The sequence below is a fragment of the Nipponia nippon genome, unplaced genomic scaffold, assembly GCF_047370975.1.
Source record: "Nipponia nippon isolate SJK-2023a ecotype South Korea unplaced genomic scaffold, ASM4737097v1 scaffold_1, whole genome shotgun sequence".
Classification (NCBI taxonomy): Eukaryota; Metazoa; Chordata; class Aves; order Pelecaniformes; family Threskiornithidae; genus Nipponia; species Nipponia nippon.
The window spans coordinates 30,291,525-30,313,599 of NW_028262290.1; the positions used below are offsets into that span (position 1 = coordinate 30,291,525).

Sequence of the window (22,075 nt, forward strand, 5' to 3'; positions counted from 1 at the left end):
AGCTCAATGAGGAACTGCCAACCCTTTTTCTGTCTCAGCAAAATGTGCCATGGGATCCTACATCAGAGCTTTTGCCATACCTGGTATGACCACACAGTCTTGCACCTCCGTCCTTACCAGGATGCTAATCCCTCAGTGGGAACATGTGCAGAATTGCCAAAGCTCCCTATTAGAAACTGAAGGGAACAGCTCTGAGGAACAAGGTAAATGGCAAGCGAGTAAGAGCTGTTGATTAAATAGATACTTAATAGGGTAAGAAAGTAGATTTTTCTGGGAGACATAAATAAAAACTGGAAATGGAGGAACTTATTGACAGGGTCAAAATATGTTTTTGGACTAAGTGAATGTACGATGGTGAGCAAAGTGATGATTATCAGTGTAAGGAGCAAAGAAGTTTTTCTTCGTAAGTATGGCAAGTGTTGATAAAAATCAAGGATGTCAGGATGAAAAGGAAAGGAAAAAGGAGAAAAAGTGATATAATGGGAACACATTGTTCATAAATTAGCTTTGTTGCTATTAATGCATTTCTGTTCTACTACTGGTAGAAAAATAAGAGCAGGATTTTGTGGTGAAGGTAGTATTGTTATTGTCCACTATGTTACGGTCAATATGTTCCTTATGGAAATACTTTTTTTTTTTTTTGATGCTTTTATGCACAAGGAATTTATCTAGGATCAAACTAGTTTTAAAATTCCAGGAAATTCTATTGAAATTGCTACTTAATTTTGCACAACACAAGACCAAAGGAAAAAAAAATCATAACCGTTTTGATTAATTACATCTAAAAAAAATCCCATTTTTTTTCTGGCTTTTCTTCCTTGTCTGCCTGTGGATTTAAATACATCAAAACCAAAACTTAAGACTAGGAAACAAATAAAGCAGCAGTAAGTGCCAATTAACAGAAAATAAAGACCTTTAAAGTCAGGCTGTAAAAATTCACGACTGCTTTTCCAGCTGCTGCAATGCTAGTATGAGTGTTGATTTTATCTTGCTGTAATTTGATTGTTTGCATTTAACTTTCCCCTAATAATTTTGTACAAAACCTGGCCGAGAAACAAAATAAATCCTCTAAGAGCAAAAAAACTAGAACAGCAACCATCCTCTTAGCCACTCAACTAGGCTGTCTTCCGCAAAAGTGGTGGTACGGAAGTGTTTCCATAAACTCAGTTTTCATGGTCTTTTGAAAACATTATTAGCATTTCATTTTAATTGAGGTCAGGATGGCTAAGCATTAAGGTTTGCATGTAGATGGCTTATTCCAGCCTCTGGCATCACTAAAAGGTAGTAACATGAATATGGCAAAACACTGCAGATTTAAAAAACGGGGGGGGGGGGGGGGGGGCGGGATTAGCTTAACAGCATTCATGAATAAAAGGACATTTCCAGGACAATCTCTTATAAATACTAAATAAATTTGTAAAGTTAACAAAATAAGGAAAAATGGGTTAGGGGTAGACATGGACAGTCTTTTTCAGGAGGACATAAGGTGGTAAAGGGGCAGAACTTGGGAAAAGCTGAGGGGTAAAAAGGGAATATAAGGAGAAGAAAATCATGTCCTTAAGGTTTTTTTGGAGATCCCTATTCAGGAACCCTGTGCCTGATCTATGCAGCTTGGAGCAGGACAATAAACCTGTTGCTGCTCCGACACATATATGTCTGACTTACTTCTGTTGTCAGGATGGACTTTAGTGTTGAAAAGGGACCAACCAGATAAGACGGACTGGACAATTACAAGCAAATTATCCTGGGAGTCATGTCCAGCCTCATGAAAGACAAAATGACTAGGAGCAGACAGAAGATTTACTGAGGTAAATTATGCCTGACAAACCCAATGAGCTTTCTATGATGAGATGAATGGTTTAGTGGATGGGGGAAGAGGTGCTGCAAGTTCTCATCGCCTTGACATTAGCAAGCTCTTTGACATAATCTCCTATAGCATCCTTGCAGCCAAAGATTGGGATATATGGACTGCATGGGTAGATTACAAGGTGGCTAAAAAACAATCTGGACTGTCATTGCTTTGAGTCAGCCCTGCTTTGAGCAGGAAGTTGGACTAGACGACCTTTAGAGGTCCCTTCCAACCTAAATTATTCTGTAATTCAACAATTCTATGACAGTATCAAATCAAGGGATAAAGCTTAGCTGAAGAAACCATGAAAAAAGGAAGTATTTTTAAGTGTCTTTTTAAAATTAAAGATGTCAAATTATCACATAGTGTACAGCTGAGAAGTGAATCATATCCTGAAATGGCTTCAGATTTTGCCAAGCACATGTTTTCCTGTCATTTAGTATCTATTTTTTTTGTTATCGACTGTTTGCTTCACACTTGCTATTTTCAGACAAATTTTGTTCCTCACCTGAAAGACTAATTAAACAGACATAGATTTCATGAAGTGAGAAGTGACCTTGAGTCCAGAAAACTTAATGTTGTAGAAGAACCAGAAAACATTATTCACTTCCCAAATTAATTTCAAGACTTGAAAGTTACCACCACACTTCAAACTCATTAAGTTCTGTTCCTCTCTCTTTCATACTTGTATAAAGCATCAGGAGCACACTGAAAGAAAGCACAAGAGACTTAAAATTTGCCTTTTAATTGCAAACAGTAGGAGAGGTGGCACAGATGTCTACAGCAAATTACCACAGCGCTCAAGTGGAAATGCCCTCTTTTCAATGAGATTTTAACAATGCTTAGGAATGACTGTGATCATAACAAAAGTGTTTGGATAACATCAAACCAGCAAACACTTCCATCAGGGAGAAGACTAGATAAACAAGCAACAGACGTAGACAAAAAAAAGATATTAAATACTGAGATTGACACAAATGAAAATGAAGTAGTTTAAATGTTTAAGCACACCATCTCAGACCTCAAAAAAAAAAGAAAGAAAAAGAAAAGAGGTCTTACTCATGGTAGCAGATCCATTCATGCAAGTTCTGTCCAGCTTTCATAGATACATGAAATATGTGCTTTTTAAATTTTTTTTTTTTAAGTGTAATAAAAGTAGTCTGTGCTGTGCAACAAAGTGAGGCACAAAGGAAGCTAACTGTCATCAGGCTGGCTAATAACTATGAAGTGGGATAGCTTCATTGGTAGCTGGGAGACAAGTTTTAGTTAGCTGTAGAGCGGATTATTAGTGGAAATGATTGCACTTCTTTCTGGAACAAGCTAGTGTATGTTCTCAGCTTTCTGCTGGCTGGCTGTTATCATCTGGTTGGAGAAAGCTCAGGACTCATATATCTAAGCTCACATGTATGTCAAATAAAAAAGTCAAGGCTGGGTTTGAATATGATCAGTCTTCTGCCAAATATGTTATCATTTTGTGAGTAATATGAGGTATTCTGCAATGTATAGAGGGACTTTACACAACTTAATAGAAGTGGAAATATCAAGCTTTATACTTAAAACCAGACTAATCCTTTTTCATTAGGTCTTTTGAAAATGACAAGTCTTGCCATGAAAAAAATGGTCTGATTCAGCTGCCATGAATTTTCTAGACGAGACTAAAGTCAGTCACTTCAACAGTTGTAATGATCAAGAACATGAGCAGTGTTCATTTCTGAGTCACTAAAATACCTAGAAAATGACTTTTACTCAAAAGTCCATTAGCATGGTGGAGTTCAGTAACACTAAATTTTTTTGGCGGGAGGGAGGAGCAGTAGTATAGAATTTGAGCACCTCATTTGTCAAATCTCCTTTTTCTTACCTGTGAATTTCAATTTGTCTATATGAAGTGCTGAAAAATAATTGAGTTATTAATAAGGTGTCAGTATAATATTTTTCCCCCATATAGATGATTCACACAATTTTGCTGATGAAGTTGTCTATCCTTGAAAGAATTGCAGGATTAAGTGTGAAACCTGCAGTAGACCCTTGATGAGAAAGAAACAGATCTCCTCCACTGTATTTTCCTTAGGTGTGAAATGAAAGTAGGCTTAAGACATGAAATCGCATCTGAGATAGCAAATATGCCTTCACAAGCATTTCTTGTCTCAGTTAAGCTAAACAAAAAAAGAACATTTGCATTTTATCTGACCTTGCTGTTAAGAAGGGAAAGAAAGAGAGGAAGAGTGGTCCTAAACGTTCATCATGCTAAAGAGCTGCCTTCATGAACTGAGACCATGATCAAGTGAAGGGTTTTTGTCTGCTACATCAGTATTCTGGTAGGAGGAATATTTCCTATACTTTCTTCTCCAAACAGCTGAGTGATGTCTTGGGAGGGAAAGCGATTTCATGGGTTTAAGAGTCATAGTCCAAAAGACAAATAGCAGGGCTGGGACTTGCCTGGATTCCACAATACACTAAAATATCCTTAGTCTGTCCTGTCACTCATTCAGTGCTGAATACCTGGTAAAAAACCCCTCATGCTTCCAATTGCAGACTAGAAAGATAAATATTGGCAAGTCAGATTTAGATGAGAAATCTTCTGACCTGTGCACTTTCCATACCCCCTGGAACAGATATGAATTTCTCTAAATGCCTTTTGGAACAAGGTCAGCAAGCAAAATGTTTTAATAAAACAATGAGAAAACATGGAGATATGGCAGGTGCACATACAAAACCAAGTGACATGATATTAGCAGCACAACTCCAGCAGTACGTGATGAGATAGTGAAGAAAGTATTGACAAATGATCAAGAAGAAAATATCAAACTCCGTCCAGATAAGATTCTGTTTGAAGTGAAAGAAGCCAAATGCATGGAAGATAGTCTATCAAATTAAATTAAGCTAGATGAAGCAAAGAAGTGAAGCTGTAGACAACATGAGACCTCCTAGAACAACAAAATCAAAAATTGCAGAGCATTGTAGAGATAATTCTTCTTTTTATACAATACATCCCACATGAGACACTGAGACAGATGTTATGAGAGAACCTATCATGACAGTGGTTTTATCACTGCTTGATGCTATGACAGGCCAGAATGAAACATTATAGAATAGCTATACAAATTTTAATGATCACAACTACCTGAAAGGAGGTTGTAGTGAGGTGGGGGTCGGTCTCTTCCCCCAAGTGACAAGAGGAAATGGCCTCAAGCTGTGCCAGGGGAAGTTTAGGTTGGGTATTAGGAAAAACTTCTTCACCGAAAGGGCTGTCAAACATTGGAACAGGCTGCCCAGGGAAGTGGTGGAGTCCCCATCCCTGGAGGCATTCAGAAGACGTGTAGATGTGGTGCTTAGGGACATGGTTTAGTGGTGGGCTTGGCAGTGCTAGGTTAATGGTTGGACTCGATGATCTTAAGGGTCTTTTCCAACCTTAACGATTCTATGATTCTATGATTCTAAGTATATTTAAGAAAAGGTACATGATTTCATCTGCTACAAAGGAAAACAATTTTTTTAACTTCTTATATAGCTGCAACAGAAATAAAACATAGTTATGTTCAAATCAAGAAGGAACTACTGGATATTGTTTGCTAAAAATGTAATCTCATCAAGATATGCATGGAGTAAAGGCTGAAGTACTGGGAACTTTGAAGTAACATTGTCTAAAGGTTTTGAAAAGCACTTACAAAATTACAATGGATATATCAGATCCATGGACATGTATTTGTTGCAAGCAGATTTGAGGGACTTAAAGGGTAGCATGTTGTGAAAACCAAGGATGAAATGATGAAAAAAGTAGAATTTAATGCAGATGAGACACTATGCTGCATACAGACATGTCAAGCAGCAGAAGACACAGAAAGATCCCATAATAACACCTTGTCCATGATTTTAAAGATGAGCTGGCCATGCAGAAGACTAAGTGAATCCTAATATGCATCTGTATACAGCCCTGAAGGAAAGTTTTTCTTACAATAACACTTGCTGATGGCAAGCGATCAGATCATTATTCTTGGCATTATGACGGAGGAAATACTTAACATTTGCATGAACTGACATGAGGCTGTTCAGAGTACAAAACTTTGTGCCAGGCACAACTTTGCAAATTTTAGTTTATCATAGTTTAGGAATACATAAAGAATTTCACAGGAGGAGACCCCAAGCAATCAAAAACAAAGCTTTGCTCTCATGAGTTCACCTCATGGCTATACTATTTTCTTAATAATCATTTAGTACTTTTCTGAACATGAAAAAGTTTTAGTTCTGCCAGAAAGTCAGATCTAAATTGTAGTTTCAGTTTTCATAATGAGTTAGAGTGACCAAGTCCCACTAAGAGGGAAATAGAATATTTTGTAAGATATAGGGAGTAAAACTCACTTGCTCTTATTCTAGGTATTCTTTATCTAACGAAATGGCTCATTCCATTAAAATATGGATGTTTGTTACGTGATGAAACATTCAGCTTGCTCTTCTGGAGCAGGCATATATCAGTTGTGCAATGGTGTCCTGCCCTGAACTGTGGATAGGGTGATGATTGTTAAAAATAAACCTTCCTTCCTTTACATGAGTTGCTTTATATGCATGGATAGTTCACGTTAATGTGACTATAGGATGAGAAAATACTGATTAAAAAAACCCACAACAAACAAGACTATGAAGTGATGACAAGAGTTAATCATCCGTTTGAGTTCAAGAGCATAAGGAAACACAACTGGGTTATACTGCTGTAGCATAGTCTGCTGCTATGGCTGTAGACTATAGCCACAATGAACCTTACTGGTGCAACAATAGAAGGTATAAAAGTATTGGGAAACACCAAAGTGCACAATGGGAATGGATATATGAAAATTATTCATTATCAGAAGACCCCTATGAGCAATGATCAGTAGTTGTATCCAAGGTCCCCTACAGTGAGACTTGACATTAGTGTCTGCTGTTACACAGGCTTCACCAAGACCACTGGGGCATGGGTAAGCATCACGGTGGAGACTTATGTGATAGATTTAGACAGGGTCCCTTTTCCTGCAGGAGTAGGCTGAGACAGGATTACATTGGTTCCCAAATATAGGAACAGATTGAAATGGGATTAAAGAGTCAGTTCTAGTGGCTAAAATTTAACAACCTCTGAACTAAGCTGTGGAAGGTTAATTAATAATTTTTCAGAAGTTCTGTAATATTCTGTTCATGCCTGAGGGCTGGATGATGAGGACATTGACCAAGATGTGATTTAGTGGGAAAGACTTTAATAAAGACAGCACAAGTTGTTATCCTTAGTTTCACTCTGAACTCCTGAGACATCAAAGGCATTACTTTCATCTTGACTACATATACATAATTCTTGTGGGGTTTGTTTGTTTGTTTGATTTTGTAAGAAGACCACTTAGTATTTAAATTTATTCTTTGTCATTACTTTATGTTTTGTTGAACATAAAAAATATTGGATCAAATAAACTTTCCTGAAGCCTGGCCCTGATGTTCACAGCTATTTTACAATAGTAATTGATCTCGACTGAGGAAGTATTCGGCAAAATCGTTACATGAGTTCAGCAAATTTAAAAGGCACTCCCACAATTAACCAACATTTATGGCACCTCACGGGTTTTATAGGTTTATGGATAAATAATTTCTGCTGATTCAAGTGTTTGCTTATTTAAACATTTTTTTTGTTTAAACTTACATGATAATGATAATTTCTTATACGCCATTTCACATGTGTGTTTTTGCTTTTGCTTAAACACTATTCAGAAAAAAGTGGATTATTACACCAGAAGAATACAATATTCTTTGAGGTACAACAGTTAAGTGTTGAAAACCATACAACATATAGTTATTATGACGTGTCAAGACTTAAATACCTTGCTGTCTAAGGCTCACTTGGATAGATAATTACATGCATATTACTGAGTTACAGCTCTCAGATTATTTATTCATGGTGTAATGCTGATAAGTACAAAACATTAGAATGTGCATCTGCAAAAGTTATGACGGGCCAAAGAATTTTCTATGAAGTGTATTGCCCTTTCTGGTCCAGTAATGTGAGCATGCAATATCCAATCTCTTAAAAGCATAAAACTTGAAATATAGTTTGAATATATAATTAATTATTATATGTATGTAATATATGTTATTTTTAATGTCTCATTCAAATATATGTTAAAATACCAAAACATTCCTGCTTTTTCATCTTATTGGTACAATCTCTGGGGTTTCTCTAAGCCAGTCATTGTCCTTGGCTGGAATGTTTTGACCCACATTAAAACTCCAGTCTTTACAGACTTGCCAGAAGCAAAATAAGAAACCTTTCCAGTTGCTCATCCACTGTACACTTTAAAACAAGATAGCATTGCTTACCTGATATCCTGCACAGGTATATCTTGCTATTATGGTAGCTGGAGGTAGGTGGGTAAGAATAACAGGATTGCTTCAATAAGTCATAGTTATGCTTGTACAAATGAATGTCTTCTAGGATTGTTGTACTTGCATACTACTGACTGAAGGCTGATAGCAAAGTTAAAACTGACCAATCACTAATTCAGTTTTGAATTTCCTTTCTTAGTGTACCATTGGTTTAAAGTCATCAAGAAAATTTGTATAGGTGTTTCATTTTTCATTCCAAAGTGCATTTTTCACAAATGAGTTCACTAAAGCAGCATAATTATTTATTCTTTTTAAATACAAACATTCATGACATAATTAATGTTCTCCGGTTTTCAGATTGAGGTGAAGAATTGATTCACACTGGAAAGTCCAAGTTCTGCAAATACATAGATGTGTCTCTCAGTGTTGCTAGACCTTACAAATATAAAATAGAGAAGATCTGTTTTGAGTAGAGACAAGGGAAACAAAAGGAAAAATAGCCCTATTTTCACACCAATTCAATTTACAACAAAGGTATATGTTGAGTCTCTCTAAAGGCTCTCTTTATTACCTGCTCTTCTCCTTGGATGCTTTCTACTGGGTAGTCATCATTTAGAAAGCCCCTGCAGGGCTTCTGTGCTTCTCAAAAGGATGTTCAATAGAATATGTCACCCAAAATAATTATCTGCAACCACCATCTTACCTTAGGGTACATGTCAATATGCACTCACTTGGTACTCAGAGGCTTCATCTAATTTAGACCTGAAGGCAGACATACGTGAATAATACTTACAGCAACAAAACAGGATTGACGCTACAGTGGAACTAATTTATTAGTTAAAAAGGGCACCAACTGAAGAACTACAGTGTCTTTCATACTCTTGGTACTGTAATCTTTTTCCTTTTTCTCAGCATCCAAGAATGAAATTCCGTGGTGTCTTAAAGAAAGCAACAGACGAGACCAAAAGTACTAGCTTTGCAACATTTGACTTGCTTTCTCAAGGTGCCTGTGAGGTGGCTCAGCTCTTATTCTGGTGCAAATCAAAACATATTCTAATGTTAAAGGAATTATGCTAGTTTAAAAATGTGCGTGAAAGAGGGAAAAAATTAGGTAATATAATTATAAAATATAAGTCTATGAACTACAAACCAAGCAAATCAAAGGGACATTATGATGCAGAAGTTGCTATGATAGCTATACTAGAATTTTAGATGGAAGCTGTTACATATATTTCCCAAATGCATAAGGTAAACAGGTATATACAATATAAAGTTATAGAACATTAAATGACTTTTATGTGATATTTGGTTTCACAGAATTCATGTGTGTTGTAATGGATAATAAAGTTAAATAGCGTTGCTGTGACCCTTGTGAAGAACTACAAAGGCAGGAGAAAACTTCAGGTGAAGAACTGTATTCTCCATCATGTACCCAAAAGTTTCATTCTTGCTGCAGCTTGCTCCTCAACCCACAGTTGCAATGAGGGACTTGCACCATTTGCTTTGGAGCAATCAGGTCTCTAGTCCTCCTCTCACCACAGAGGGGTGAAATCATCCTTGGCAAATCTCATGGACAGAGTCAGTATTTCCTCATAATAGTTTCTATTCACGCTGTCTCTGCCCTGTGTGGCTAGGAGGCAAATATAAGCAAATGTTCTCCAACTTTTCAGAGCATGTTGCACTTCATGCAACAGAAAACTTGGAAATAACCACACAGGCCATGAAGTCCACTTCCCTGAAGTTACAATATCCATGGCATAGCCATTGCACATCACTGACCACCAAACACATTGGTAGGAGCTTGAGCGTTGTCCGAGGAGACCAGCAGGCCAATTATAATGATCCACAGAAAGCTGGCAAGACTGAGGGTACTACCAATGCTTTAGATTTGTACTTCTGAGGAATTTGTTAAACAAAATGCCTTGTTATTTACCTATGGAGCTTAAAACTTTGGGACTCCACCTCAGAAAAAATTTAGGCAGGACTCTAATGCACACCATTAATGCAATTCCATTGCCTACAACTGGATGGGAATTGCAGCAGTATCTTCAGTGAATTGTGGAACACTGTATACAGATATAGGAATTTACAGGTTCAATTTTTAATTTCAGTTACATCCATGTGAACAGTTTCTGACTTATGGGTAAAGCTGCTGTAGAGGATATCATAATTTTGAACGGCAGGACTCCTTAGAAGATTGGAGCTAACATAAATAGTCAGTCTGTCAAAACCGTGAAAGAACTAATGTAGATTAATAATACAGTCTAAATTAAATTATTTCTTCTTTCATGAGGTACTAAGTGCTAGAGTGTATTGTAGTATCAGGCACATACTATGGGATAATCTTTTTCAAATATTCCTTTGTTCAAACAGCTTTCCAAAACTGACTACTATCCAGCCCTCATTATATTACTAACATATTCTAATGCCAGTTAAAAGAAAATTCAGCTACGCTAATCAAGTTTATTTGTACATCTGTAAAAGGCTTTTCTTTCCCCCTTTCCATACTCTGATTGCTGATATAAAATCATGTGTTCTGCTTATTTCAGGATGCAAGGCTCTCAGGACAGAGAACGAAGTCTTTTTTCATCGAGTAGTTTCACAGTAATGAGTCTACTGTTACTTCCTTCCATTCAAATGCACAAAAGTTATTCTCCTGGGTCATAATGCCAAGCAAATTTTATCTATCAGCTCCTCATTATTTTGAGGTAACTGTTAATGTCTACTGCTAATAAAAAGAATTCATAGAAAGAGTTTGTCTATCAAGAAGTACCACTTTTACAAAGTCATTTTCTTTGTCACACAATACTGTATACAACTCGTTTTTTGTATACAGGAAGAGTAAATGAGGTTTGGAACAGCTAAAAGAAAAATTTCACCTTGCTTAGTCTTTATATTTCTTGATATATCAGGAATTGAGGCATGAAATATGCCATCACAAAACTTTGCAGAATAATCAAAATTTTTTAAGATTGTACAGTTGAAACTTAGTATTGAATAAACTTTCTGTTATTATTAAAAGATTTGAACAATTCAAGTAATTATTGGTCCTTTAATTTTTTTACAACAACTTCGCTTACCTTCTATGCAAAGCACAAAAGTACTCTGAGTAGATCAAGGATATCTCCTTGTACAAAGCACTTGGCGTATTATAGATGCCACAAGAAATACTAAAAGAGACTAGCAACAGTAGTCATAGTAATAACAGATCTATTGCCTTAGGAAAACACAGTTTAAAAAAATCTGGTCAGACCAGTGTGCAAGGAGCTGTAAATAATGCACTGATGGCATTACATGGCCTATTGCTCGGAGACCACCGCTCCAGGAAACATCTTCTAATAATGCCATCCCACAGACTGACTTTGCTGCCTTGCTTTATCACTTGAATTCTTTTATTTCACTCATATATTTAACTTTTACTACAAAGTTGTAAAGTAATCTCCCCTAAAATGCAATTGGATTTCTTTAATCTGTTTTTCTTTTGAACCCAAAATACAGGGGTTATAAAACTTAAAATTACTGTTGAACAACTGTGACAAAAAAACAACCCATCTAACAAATACCTCAATTTCTACAAATAATCGGAAAACCAGATTTCCACAGCCTGAGAAATTGAAAATGAATAAGCCATATCTATTCTTTATGACTTGTTACAGCCAAAGCACTAGCTACACTTCATGTTTTCCTGACATAGCCGTTACACACAAGGGTTTGGATCTGAGCAACACAGTTCAGAGGTCTAGTGATAGATCTCTGGTTCATACCAAACATCTTGCTGTACTGTCTATCATTACTATATATATGATAGATGGGGTTAGTACCGTACGCCAGATGATTTTATCATTGACGGCCTCCATATCTAAATGTAAATAGCTCTCAAAGGTAACACTTGCAATAAGAAAGAACCAGACCTTACATAAGCATTCATGACAAAGCACTAGAAAAAAAAGTGTTACACTTTATTTTTATTTTTTTTTTAATTTGGAGTTCAAATGAACAGTGTCTACCACATTATGTGGGAATAACTTCAACTTAAGTTTTTCATAATAAACTTCTCTAAATGAATAACAGCATTGCAATTTGATTTGGTACAATTTCAAGGACTAACAAAACTCATTCTTTTGCTTCTGTATAAAATCTGACCCACTGCTGGGCTGTATATTATTTTAAATTCATTAAATGAAAGATAATGACATCTATTAGATGAGTCTTGTTATATTACATTAAATTTACTAACTAGAGTCTAAGAGAAAAATACTGATATTTTCCTCACAGGAGTAATCATGCTCACTGCAATGGGATTACACAGAGAAGTATAGAGCAGTCAGAAGTGATGTGTTTAATAAATCAGCAGTTTATAGCACTCAACATTTTGCAATATCTAGGTAACATCGAATACTTTGAAAATTCTGCCAGATCCAACATACTAGAAATATGTTTAGATGGAACAATGGCAAAACATACTTACTAGTCCCCAAAGCACCACCAGCAGATGATATTTCAAATAGAAAGGTAAAAGAAAACAATATTTCAATCATATGAACAAGCCCTTACCTAGTGGCTGCCCTGCGATGATCCTGGCATTTTCTCCCGCCACTGCAGCCCTCGCGTGCCTCTCGCTCATGTACTGTACAAACGCATAACCTTTGTGCACTGAGCAGCCAACTATTTTCCCATACTTTGCAAAGATTGCTTCGATGTCACCTTTTTTGACAATGGCTGTGTTCAGATTGCCAATGAAGACTCTGGAGTTGATGGACTTTGGGTCGTTCTTATTGGTGACATTGCTGGTCTGTGTTTTGCCGGTCATGGTTGGATCACTTGCCTTTAACCCTTAAATAAAGGACAAAGAGAATTATGTTAGAAAGCTTACAGTTGCCCCTGCCTTTGGATGATTTTTCCAGCAATAATTCACTTTTTATTTTTCACTTAGGGTGAATCTAGACTCAGAATAATTATACTTTCTAAAAATGATTATCAGTAAAACCAAGGTAGCACATTTTAAAATGCTGTTGATAAGTCAAATTAAAATTTCCTATTTTTATAGATATAAAATATACCAATACATCTCTTAATACAATGCTATGATAGTGGAGCTTTACTGTAATCATATGTGGATTTCTGCTTAGAAATTCAGTATTGACTTTTTAAGTACCTAGCCATCTAGAAACTGCAAAGCAAGAGAATGAATGGTTATCTTATGCCAAAGAAATGAACATTCAAGGCCATGTAGAGAACAAACTCTAACAATGAAAGACAACTCTGCTTTTGTTTGGTAACTGTCAGGCAGAGCACATTTCTCAGCAGTTAAATATCATTGACCATTGTGAGGAGTCCAGGGCAGGTAACATACAGTTCTTTACTGCAATCAATATGTTTCTATCAGAATAATTTTCGCTATTAATTCAGTACAAAAAAAGAAAAGAGAAAAGACAGGAAAGGCAAAAGTGGCTTATGTTCCTAGAATTAAAAAATATGAAAACAATCTTCCTTAACTATAAGAACACAGATTTGCTTGCTGCTGTGCTCTTTTCTCTGAGGTCACAAGGCTAAATGCATCCTGGCATATCTCAAATGGAAATATCCACATTATTCCTGGGAAAGATTTAGCAAAAGAAGAATAAACCCCACTTTTTGTGCTCATCTAACCCCCACTTCTGAAGTACACCTGAATTTGTTAACATCTATGAAAATTCCACCTGCCAGCAGGTCTCTCCATTTACATCAATTTGCTTAGGTGGAGGAGAAATGAAAAAAATTGTCCGATGAGGCTGCTGGGTTTTATTTAGCTATATTAGACAACAGAAATGTCAAAAATATGTATACCTCTAAATAACAAAAATGTATTTTGTAAGAAGGAGGTCATTTAGACAGCAGTCAAATATAAGCCATCTCTTACAGCTAAGAATTATGTTACTATTTTTTAACCTGTTCATACTTGTGATCATATCACAGTAACAGCTCAGTCAAGAAGAGAATCTAGTTAAATATTGCTCACAGTTAAAGCTCAGTTCATTTCTCAAGATGAAAAGGAATAATGACCTCTATTCAGGACACCTAAAGCTTGACACTAACTAGCAGAAGTTTCATATTTTAAATCAATAGCTACCATATATTAAGCTAGACTGACAAAAAAAGAAACCATTGTTACTGAACTCTGCACAATTCCTGGTGAACAAAACGGCCACAGCCGCAGCCATCAGCACTTTGAACGTCTCCATCACATGGGATTCAAACCCCACCCTTCAGGTAAGAACACACAATGGAGACGTGTGGGCAGTCCTCCTGAGTCCTAGCAAACAGTCTGCTTTATTAAAAGAACACATGCAGTGGAGCTATCAGTCAAAAAGCTTTCACTTGCTTAACAACTTAATATGACAGCTTCATATTACAACATTTAGAAAAAACACTGTAGAAAACAAGAAAAAATAAGTTTTCTTGTAGGTTTATCAGTTTTAAATACATTCTGGAAACATAAGATACTGTATACATGCACAAATTTCATCATAGAAAACCAGGAAAACTGCCTTGACAAAAAGCCTCTGAGCTTTATCATACGAAAGACTCAACACTGTATATTTCTAGATTGCTGTGCAGATCATGCATGTTGAAGTCATGTCTATATATATTTAACCTGAATATTGTTAACAGTCATAATAGTACACTTGGTACCATAGTAGTCTGAAGACAAACCACCTACAAAACATAAATATAATGCACATTGAGCTCCATGTTGGCATAAAGTAGACTGGTGATATTATCTGAGAACTAGCAAGTTTAAACCCATCTTAAATATACCTGTAATTACACAGGAGTCAAAGTGACAATAGCAAAGCCATGTTAGCTTAAAGAACCCTAATGACCCAAACTGAAGAGGTAATATGACAGAGTAGCTAGGCATAAAGATAAAAGTTAATATGGTTAAGCAGCTGGTGAACAGGGAACCACTGGTATGCCCTGTGGTGCCAAGATGCACAACACTTCAATGTGCAAATACCACTTCTGTTGGGAAAACATAACATGGACAGCATTGTGTTCATCTTTGTGAAGATCCAGCAAAAAATCTGTATCTGTCCTTATACAATTCTTAGTATCTTGTTATCTTGTCTGTGTACGCTTATCAGATGTGCAGCTGAACTGATTTTACTAAACTCACAGAGGCAGTGTCTCACAAGTAAGACCACTGATCTAGAAAGCAGTAAACTTGACTGGTAGACGTGTCTCTTCCACCAGCCTGCTGTATGACTCTCAGTAAAACACTTTTTTGTGCCTCTGTTTCCACTTTTTAGACTTCAGACTTGCATTTTTTTAACTAAGAGCTGTCTCTCAATGTCTTTTTATACAGCTTGTAACACAATGATGTGACCTCAACTGGTACATTTGGGCACAACTGACACAATAATAATGAAAATGACAAGGGGACAAAATCTACAGGAAATCTTCTGCCAGACAAGACTCGCATGAAAATAAAACACAACAAAACTCTTTAATTATTACCATCACAACTGTTTTCAAAACACCAGGGTATTTCCTCTATTGTTTAGCCATTTAACGTGGGATTTAGTGAACTATTCCTTTTTTATTTCACAAAAATTCTCATTTTATTTTTGCCCAGTTTTGCTGTGCACTAATTTAAATAGACTTTGAAGAGGGTATTGAATGTTTCTCTCTTGTAGTTGTTCTTTGCAATGCAAATTTACAATATTTTCATAACACAAAGAAAAGTAGTTGTCTGGTGGTTTCTCTCATATTCAAATGAGAAGTCAGGAAAACGTGCTGCAGAAATTCAAAGGGTGAGAATAATATTAACTTGTGAATAATTGAGATTTGATTGCCTTGCTGGTCGATGTACAATACTATTGTGAATATTTCATAAAAATCAAAGATACATGGGATCTTCATTACAATGAGAAAGAATTTATGGTAAGTTTTACACCTCACTTTACAATTTACATCTGTGAATACTGAATTATACCTATCTTCTCCAAGCTATCAGCAAAATCACAAACATTGTAACTCATACAACCACAGAAATAAATGAAATAGTGAGAGAAACATATCTAAAATCATCTCATTTCCTTGCAGCCTTTAATAAGGTATAATCTTGCTAATTTCCTATTATTGCAGCAACCGTTTCTGGCAATAAATAGCCTCCATATGCCAAGCATATCTTTTAAGAAATGTTTTACGCATAGCATCTAGCTGTCAATAAACTTCATTATATTTATTTATTCTTTACTTGTGTTCTTTTATTCTTTAAATAAAAGTGTGTATAAATAAACATTTATTTGTGTTCACTTCATTATATACAGCATTGTTTTATGCTGCAACTGATTCAATTATTCTACCTGGAACTAGCTGGTTTAAGTCTTGGTATACTTGAACTTGAAAGTTATAAATTAGACCTTTTCCATTACTACATAAATCTCTGGTTCAAATAATAAAGTTTGCAAACCTGTTTTAAACATTAACATTTCTCACATTCCTGTTAAACAGGAATGAAAATGTAAATGAGTAAAATGAGATTCCTATTGTCCAGCACACAGATGGGATAAGTCTAAACCAGTCAATTTGAAGTGCTGAAGAGGGGGTCAGATTTTAAGCCCCGGCATCCTTCACTTTTCCAGCATTTTCTGATGAAGTTCAGTTAAGCACCAGCATGACAAAGCATTGCTTTATGGCTGTGAAACTCATCTTCAGTTCATAAGATGAATGTTTGAACCCACATCTCCCATTTCACAGGAGATGTTCCTCCTAGGGCTCTGTGGCTAACACCAGAATAGTGAACACAATGATCCCTTTTAGAGTTGGGCTGTGCCCCAGTGCAGGGAAAAGCACAGGACTTGAAGCAAAGGGAAAGGGAATAAGTTGTTCAATTGTACATCCCAGTACAGCATATTCTAAGCACCATTAAATGCCAAATCTTAATTTTTACAATATTATTTACAATGATAAAGTTTGCACAGTGAGATGCATAGTACACATTTTATAATTACAAATCCCTCCAAGAAAGACAGAGAAAGACCTAAACAGATATGTGGTTGGACAGTGAAGTCTGTCTCCACAATGAAATCCACAGTAAAAAGTACAGTCTGTAGAAAATTAATTGCTAGAATATTTGGGGGTCGAGCTGAACATGGGCATTCTGGCAAATATCAAACATCATGATATTGGTCCTTAGACGGACAAAATGCAGCACTATAACACGGGGTCAGTCTCTGACCTAAACCACATGGTGCTCTCTTTGGCATTTCCAAGCAATTTACCTCTGCCCTTCTATTATCCAGCCTCAGTTAATAGCTGAACTTTTGTAAATATCAAGATTCAATCATTGTTTTAATAGTTGAGCTTTTCTGTGACTTAGTGTCTTTAAGGTTAAAGAATCAATAAATATTAAAATGTTTATCGAGAAAAAAAAAATAAGGCCATAATATATTTTCTCTCCTTTTGAATTATTTTTTAGCAACAGTGACAACATTAATACTTTTGTAATGTTGCATACGAATTTAAGATATTTAAACATTGGAAGTGTCCTTCTGTGGGTGAAATGTCCTACAGCATAGATTTATCTTGCATTGGTACTAATATTTTATGGAGAAAATTCAATATTCATGTTAATTCCTTTAATCAGCAGTCATTAAAAACTATTTTATCTCAGCTAAAATCATTTCTTGATAAACCTCTATAAAATTTTACATACCTGTTGGAAGTAAGAATATTGGATATATCATGGTGGAAGGGACGGAAGAAGGGAAGAGAGAGAACAGAAAGCTATCAGCTAAAATATATCTTGTCTTGGAAAATCATTTCTTCTTTATATTTTAAATTAATCTTTAATGAATTACTATATCTAGGTCACACAAATAAAGAAAAAAGTTATTTGTAAGATGTTTAGTTAAATCCACATCAAAATATTCTGGGCTTTTCCAGTCCTCATTAAAGTCAAAGAATCCATTTCCCCTTTCTCCTCACAAGATATCCTGCTGTTTACATTCATTTTTATTTTATTTTTTACGCTTTAGCTTTAAGTTTTCCTTTCAATTATTTTTAAGAAGCGGTTGACACATCATGTCCATAACACAGACAACACTCCCTTCAAGACGGCATTTCTGGAGTCATATAAATAACAAAATGCATCAATACTTGCTATGCCGCATCTTGTAGAAAACGAAGGACTAAAAAATAAAATTATGTAGCAGATCACACTTCATCTCCTGTTCTAACTCTTCTCAAAGAGGCAAATACTGTCCCTTTGTGGAAGGTGAAGAAAATGTATCTATCTACTTAAAAAACAAAACAAAACAAAACAAAACAAAACAAAACAAAACCCTAGGTATTAATGATACCATACAGACAAATACCAGAAAACACTTTTAGGAATATATTATATTGAGTTAGTTGTTTAAACATTTGAAAGAGTAAGGGGGTGATATGCACCCTGTCTCAGGAACAGCACCACCTCTAAGGAGGGAAAGGAAAGAGGAGGAGGTCCGAGGTCTGTACAGGTGGACAGAAGCTACAGGTTCTTATTGCCCTGCACTAGATCATGGTACTGGGACCTTCTCCCACCCAAATGGGCAGAAGAAAACAAAACCTGTCAGCAGAGAGTTATGGGGATTTTCCCTCCCATTCACATGGTCTTTGTTCTCAGGATATAGAAAATAGCCCTACATAATCATGTAAAGAAATAAAGATCCCTAATATAATTTTTTGATGAGCACTCAGATATGGGTCCCTTTCCCCCGTCATACCTAACCCCTGTTAAATACAAGGCTTTCTCTATTTATCAATTGTAAAATCAAACTGTAATCCTGTTGGCTAGGATAAGAAAATAATTATGATAACACACACCAGTATAGCTGTGTAAATAATACAGGAAAAAATATTAAAACCAAATCTAAACAAAAAAAATAGACTTAGTTGGGATTCTAAGCGAAGAAGAGTTTGAAATAGGTAAAGATGTTACATTACCTAACTGTCTAATCCCATAAAGAGATATGCCCTTCCAGGGAATACTCAAGAGATTTGGAAATTAAGATCAGTTAGCAAATTCCAGAATGGGACCTTCAGTATGATCCCTCAGGTAATGCCTCACCTATAAAATGTCTCCCGGAGAGCGAGTACAATCAGGATATTTGGACACTAATGCTAGGCAGTAAAATAAAGGGTTAACTTTCAAACTTTTCTTTAATGTCTTGGTTATGATCTGTGCATTGGATAAGTCTATCCAGGAAACTAAGAATGGAAACTTTTAATCTTGGGATGTAGTGCTTTTCTGTACTGTCAGTCAGGCTCTTGGACATAGAACTCAATAAGGTGGTGTTTGGTTTTTTTTAGAAAAAAACAAAAAAAAGTTGGTGACTTTTCCCTTCACTTCCAGTTTTTTGACCAGATCTATTTGTAGCCTGCTATCTCATCTCCTCTGAGTTATCATTAATCATTTACACAGCAAGCTATTTTAATCTTCCCTCATCAGTCATTCCTGCTGGCTTCTTAATAATTTTTAATGCATTTCTGACTTTCTACAGTTTCTGTGGCCTAAATCTGTTTTCGATCTTCAGTTTTAGGTATAGTGACAGTAAAAGGTGCAGGACTGCTGTTTTTCTCTTCACTTGGTGATTTGGTGGTACTATGGCTTGCCTAAAAACAATCTCAGCTATATTTGCTGTCATATGACATTTCAAGCTAATCTCGTGTTCACTAGGATAGCTTGGTCTCATTTGGCAGTGTTGCTTCCTCTGTGTTTTTGCTTTCTCTTCAGCTTCATATCATTGTGAGGAGTAAATGAGCCTTGGCAAGTAAGACAGTCTCCTACTATCATTTTTCATATTTCTAACCTTCCTAATAGATTTCACCAGTTTTCTCTGCTCTCAAGGGAATTTACAGTCTGAAAGTACAACGTCTTCTGAAATTTTAATCAGTGAATTGTTTTAATGCTTTAGAATTTAATGACATTATTTAAAATCAGGTCTAATAAGGATACCTGCGGCATGGTTAGATGTTTCCCCTACAACACAATTCCCATTCCAAACCTTCTCTGCTGTGTACCAAGCTGTTTTTTGGAACACAAGACATTAAACATAGCTAGGCTGATAAAAATTAATTTTTCAAGTGATTCTTAAGGGAAGAAGATTATTTTGGCAAATTTGTCATGCTTTTTTAAAGTAGTATCCAATCTTTGTTGCTTGTGGAATTTCTATAAGCGACTCATAGATGCACTATTTCAGCCAATTTTATTCTACCAAAGCCTCCAAGAAAACTTTCAGTAACATTATTTTGACTAGAATTTTGCTCCCTTACGTTTGCTCTATTATTTTATAGCAGTTTGAAATTGGATTTGAGGTATGTCACGGTCTAGGCTGCTGAATACCAAACAAGAAGTCAAGAGCTTCCAAATTGTAATTCTAGCTCTGGTACAGACTTGATAAGAGGCCTTATGCAAGTCACTTAGTATCTCCACCTTGTCCTCTTTCTTCAGAAACTGGCAATAATACGGATTATATTCCAGCTCAGTGGGTTGTTGCATGAATGAAATGAAAGAATGCAAAACACTGCAAAAATGCTGTAGCACTAGGAAATTTAATAGAAAATACACAGTTTAATAGAAAACATAGGACTTTGTTTTGAGGATTAGTGATATCTTTGCCTTTCCTGTCCATACCACTTACACCTGTATATTTATAAGTATTTTTCTGTATTTTCTGTTCATGTGTATTTTTTACAACTTATCTCAATGATCAAAATCATTATTTGATCTTTCATAATGGAGAGACGTATTTAAGAGTACTTGACTTTCATAATCAGAGGCAAATTAAAATCATATTTGCTATTGCATTTGCTCCATAACGTCCCTCTCAGATGTCTGTCTTGGGGATTTATGCCAGATGATCATAGTGTGCATCTGACTTACAGAAAGAAAAACTAGTACTGAAAACCAAGTAGTCCTGATATCTTACTCTAGCTTTGCCAGTAACTTGCCCAAAATGATGCAGTGAATCACTGTGTTTTTGTTTTATCCATCCCATTCTTTTATCCCATTTATTCAGCCTGCTTAGATTTTTGTATTGGTCATGAATTAACTGCATCTTTAAAACACAAGCACATCTGCAAGCAACACATGGTAGACTGCTACCTCCCTGCAGAGCCTTGGGTTTATTCCTTAGCCTTACAGTTCGTCCTAAGTCAGGAACCCAAAGCTATCATTCACCACAAAACACCTGAATGCCTTTTTAGTCTATCTAGAAAGTCTAGTCTATCTTTTCACGTGCTGAATATCATGTGCATATATCAAAGTTTAAGATTACAAAAGCAGTCAAGAAACAAGAGATACTCTCACCACTGAGGACAATCAACAAGACATCTGAAATTCCTTTCCTTGATAAACCTTACAGTTTGTTGTGTCCACAATGTGGCAATGGAATTTTCCGCATGGGATTATGAAAGTTTCCATCATCTATATATACAGTATACAAGCATCTGATGAAGAAAAACTTAAAGAAAATTTGAATATGGATCTAATGATGATGTTGTTACTGTCTTAAAGTTAGTCTTGTATTTGGGTCTGATTTCAACTTCTTTTTCCACCACAATCATGCAACCATGAGCAAGGTCCTTATAAACTAGATCTGTAGACTCTCCTGGGGTTCTGCCGTTTCATAAACACAAATCCAAAGCTATCTGTGGAACTCTTCTTCCTCTGTCATTTCAGCCTGAAGGCACCTGAAGTTTAATTGCACTTCAGTTTCTGACATTAAAGCTTACAAGTAGTCTAATGGTCTGCAGAAATCTCTTCAAAATTTTGAAAGATTTTGAAAGACTGAGTGGCTTGATATATACTATATCATATTTAAAACTGCCCAAATTCACATTCATTGACCTGTCTTGCCTGAA

At 35.9% G+C, this 22,075-nt stretch overlaps 1 protein-coding gene across 11 annotated transcripts in view; it reads right to left on the reverse strand.

The window, feature by feature from the left end:
- Positions 1 to 22,075, reverse strand: part of RALYL (RALY RNA binding protein like) — a 394,972-nt gene that overhangs the window by 184,893 nt on the left and 188,004 nt on the right. For all 11 annotated transcript variants that reach the window (XM_087750703.1, XM_087750726.1, XM_087750713.1 and 8 more), the window contains one exon: positions 12,740 to 13,018. In XM_087750703.1, the coding sequence (XP_087606829.1) occupies positions 12,740 to 12,995 (256 nt within the window). In that variant the 5' untranslated portion in view covers positions 12,996 to 13,018. The remainder of the gene's footprint in view (positions 1 to 12,739; positions 13,019 to 22,075) is intronic.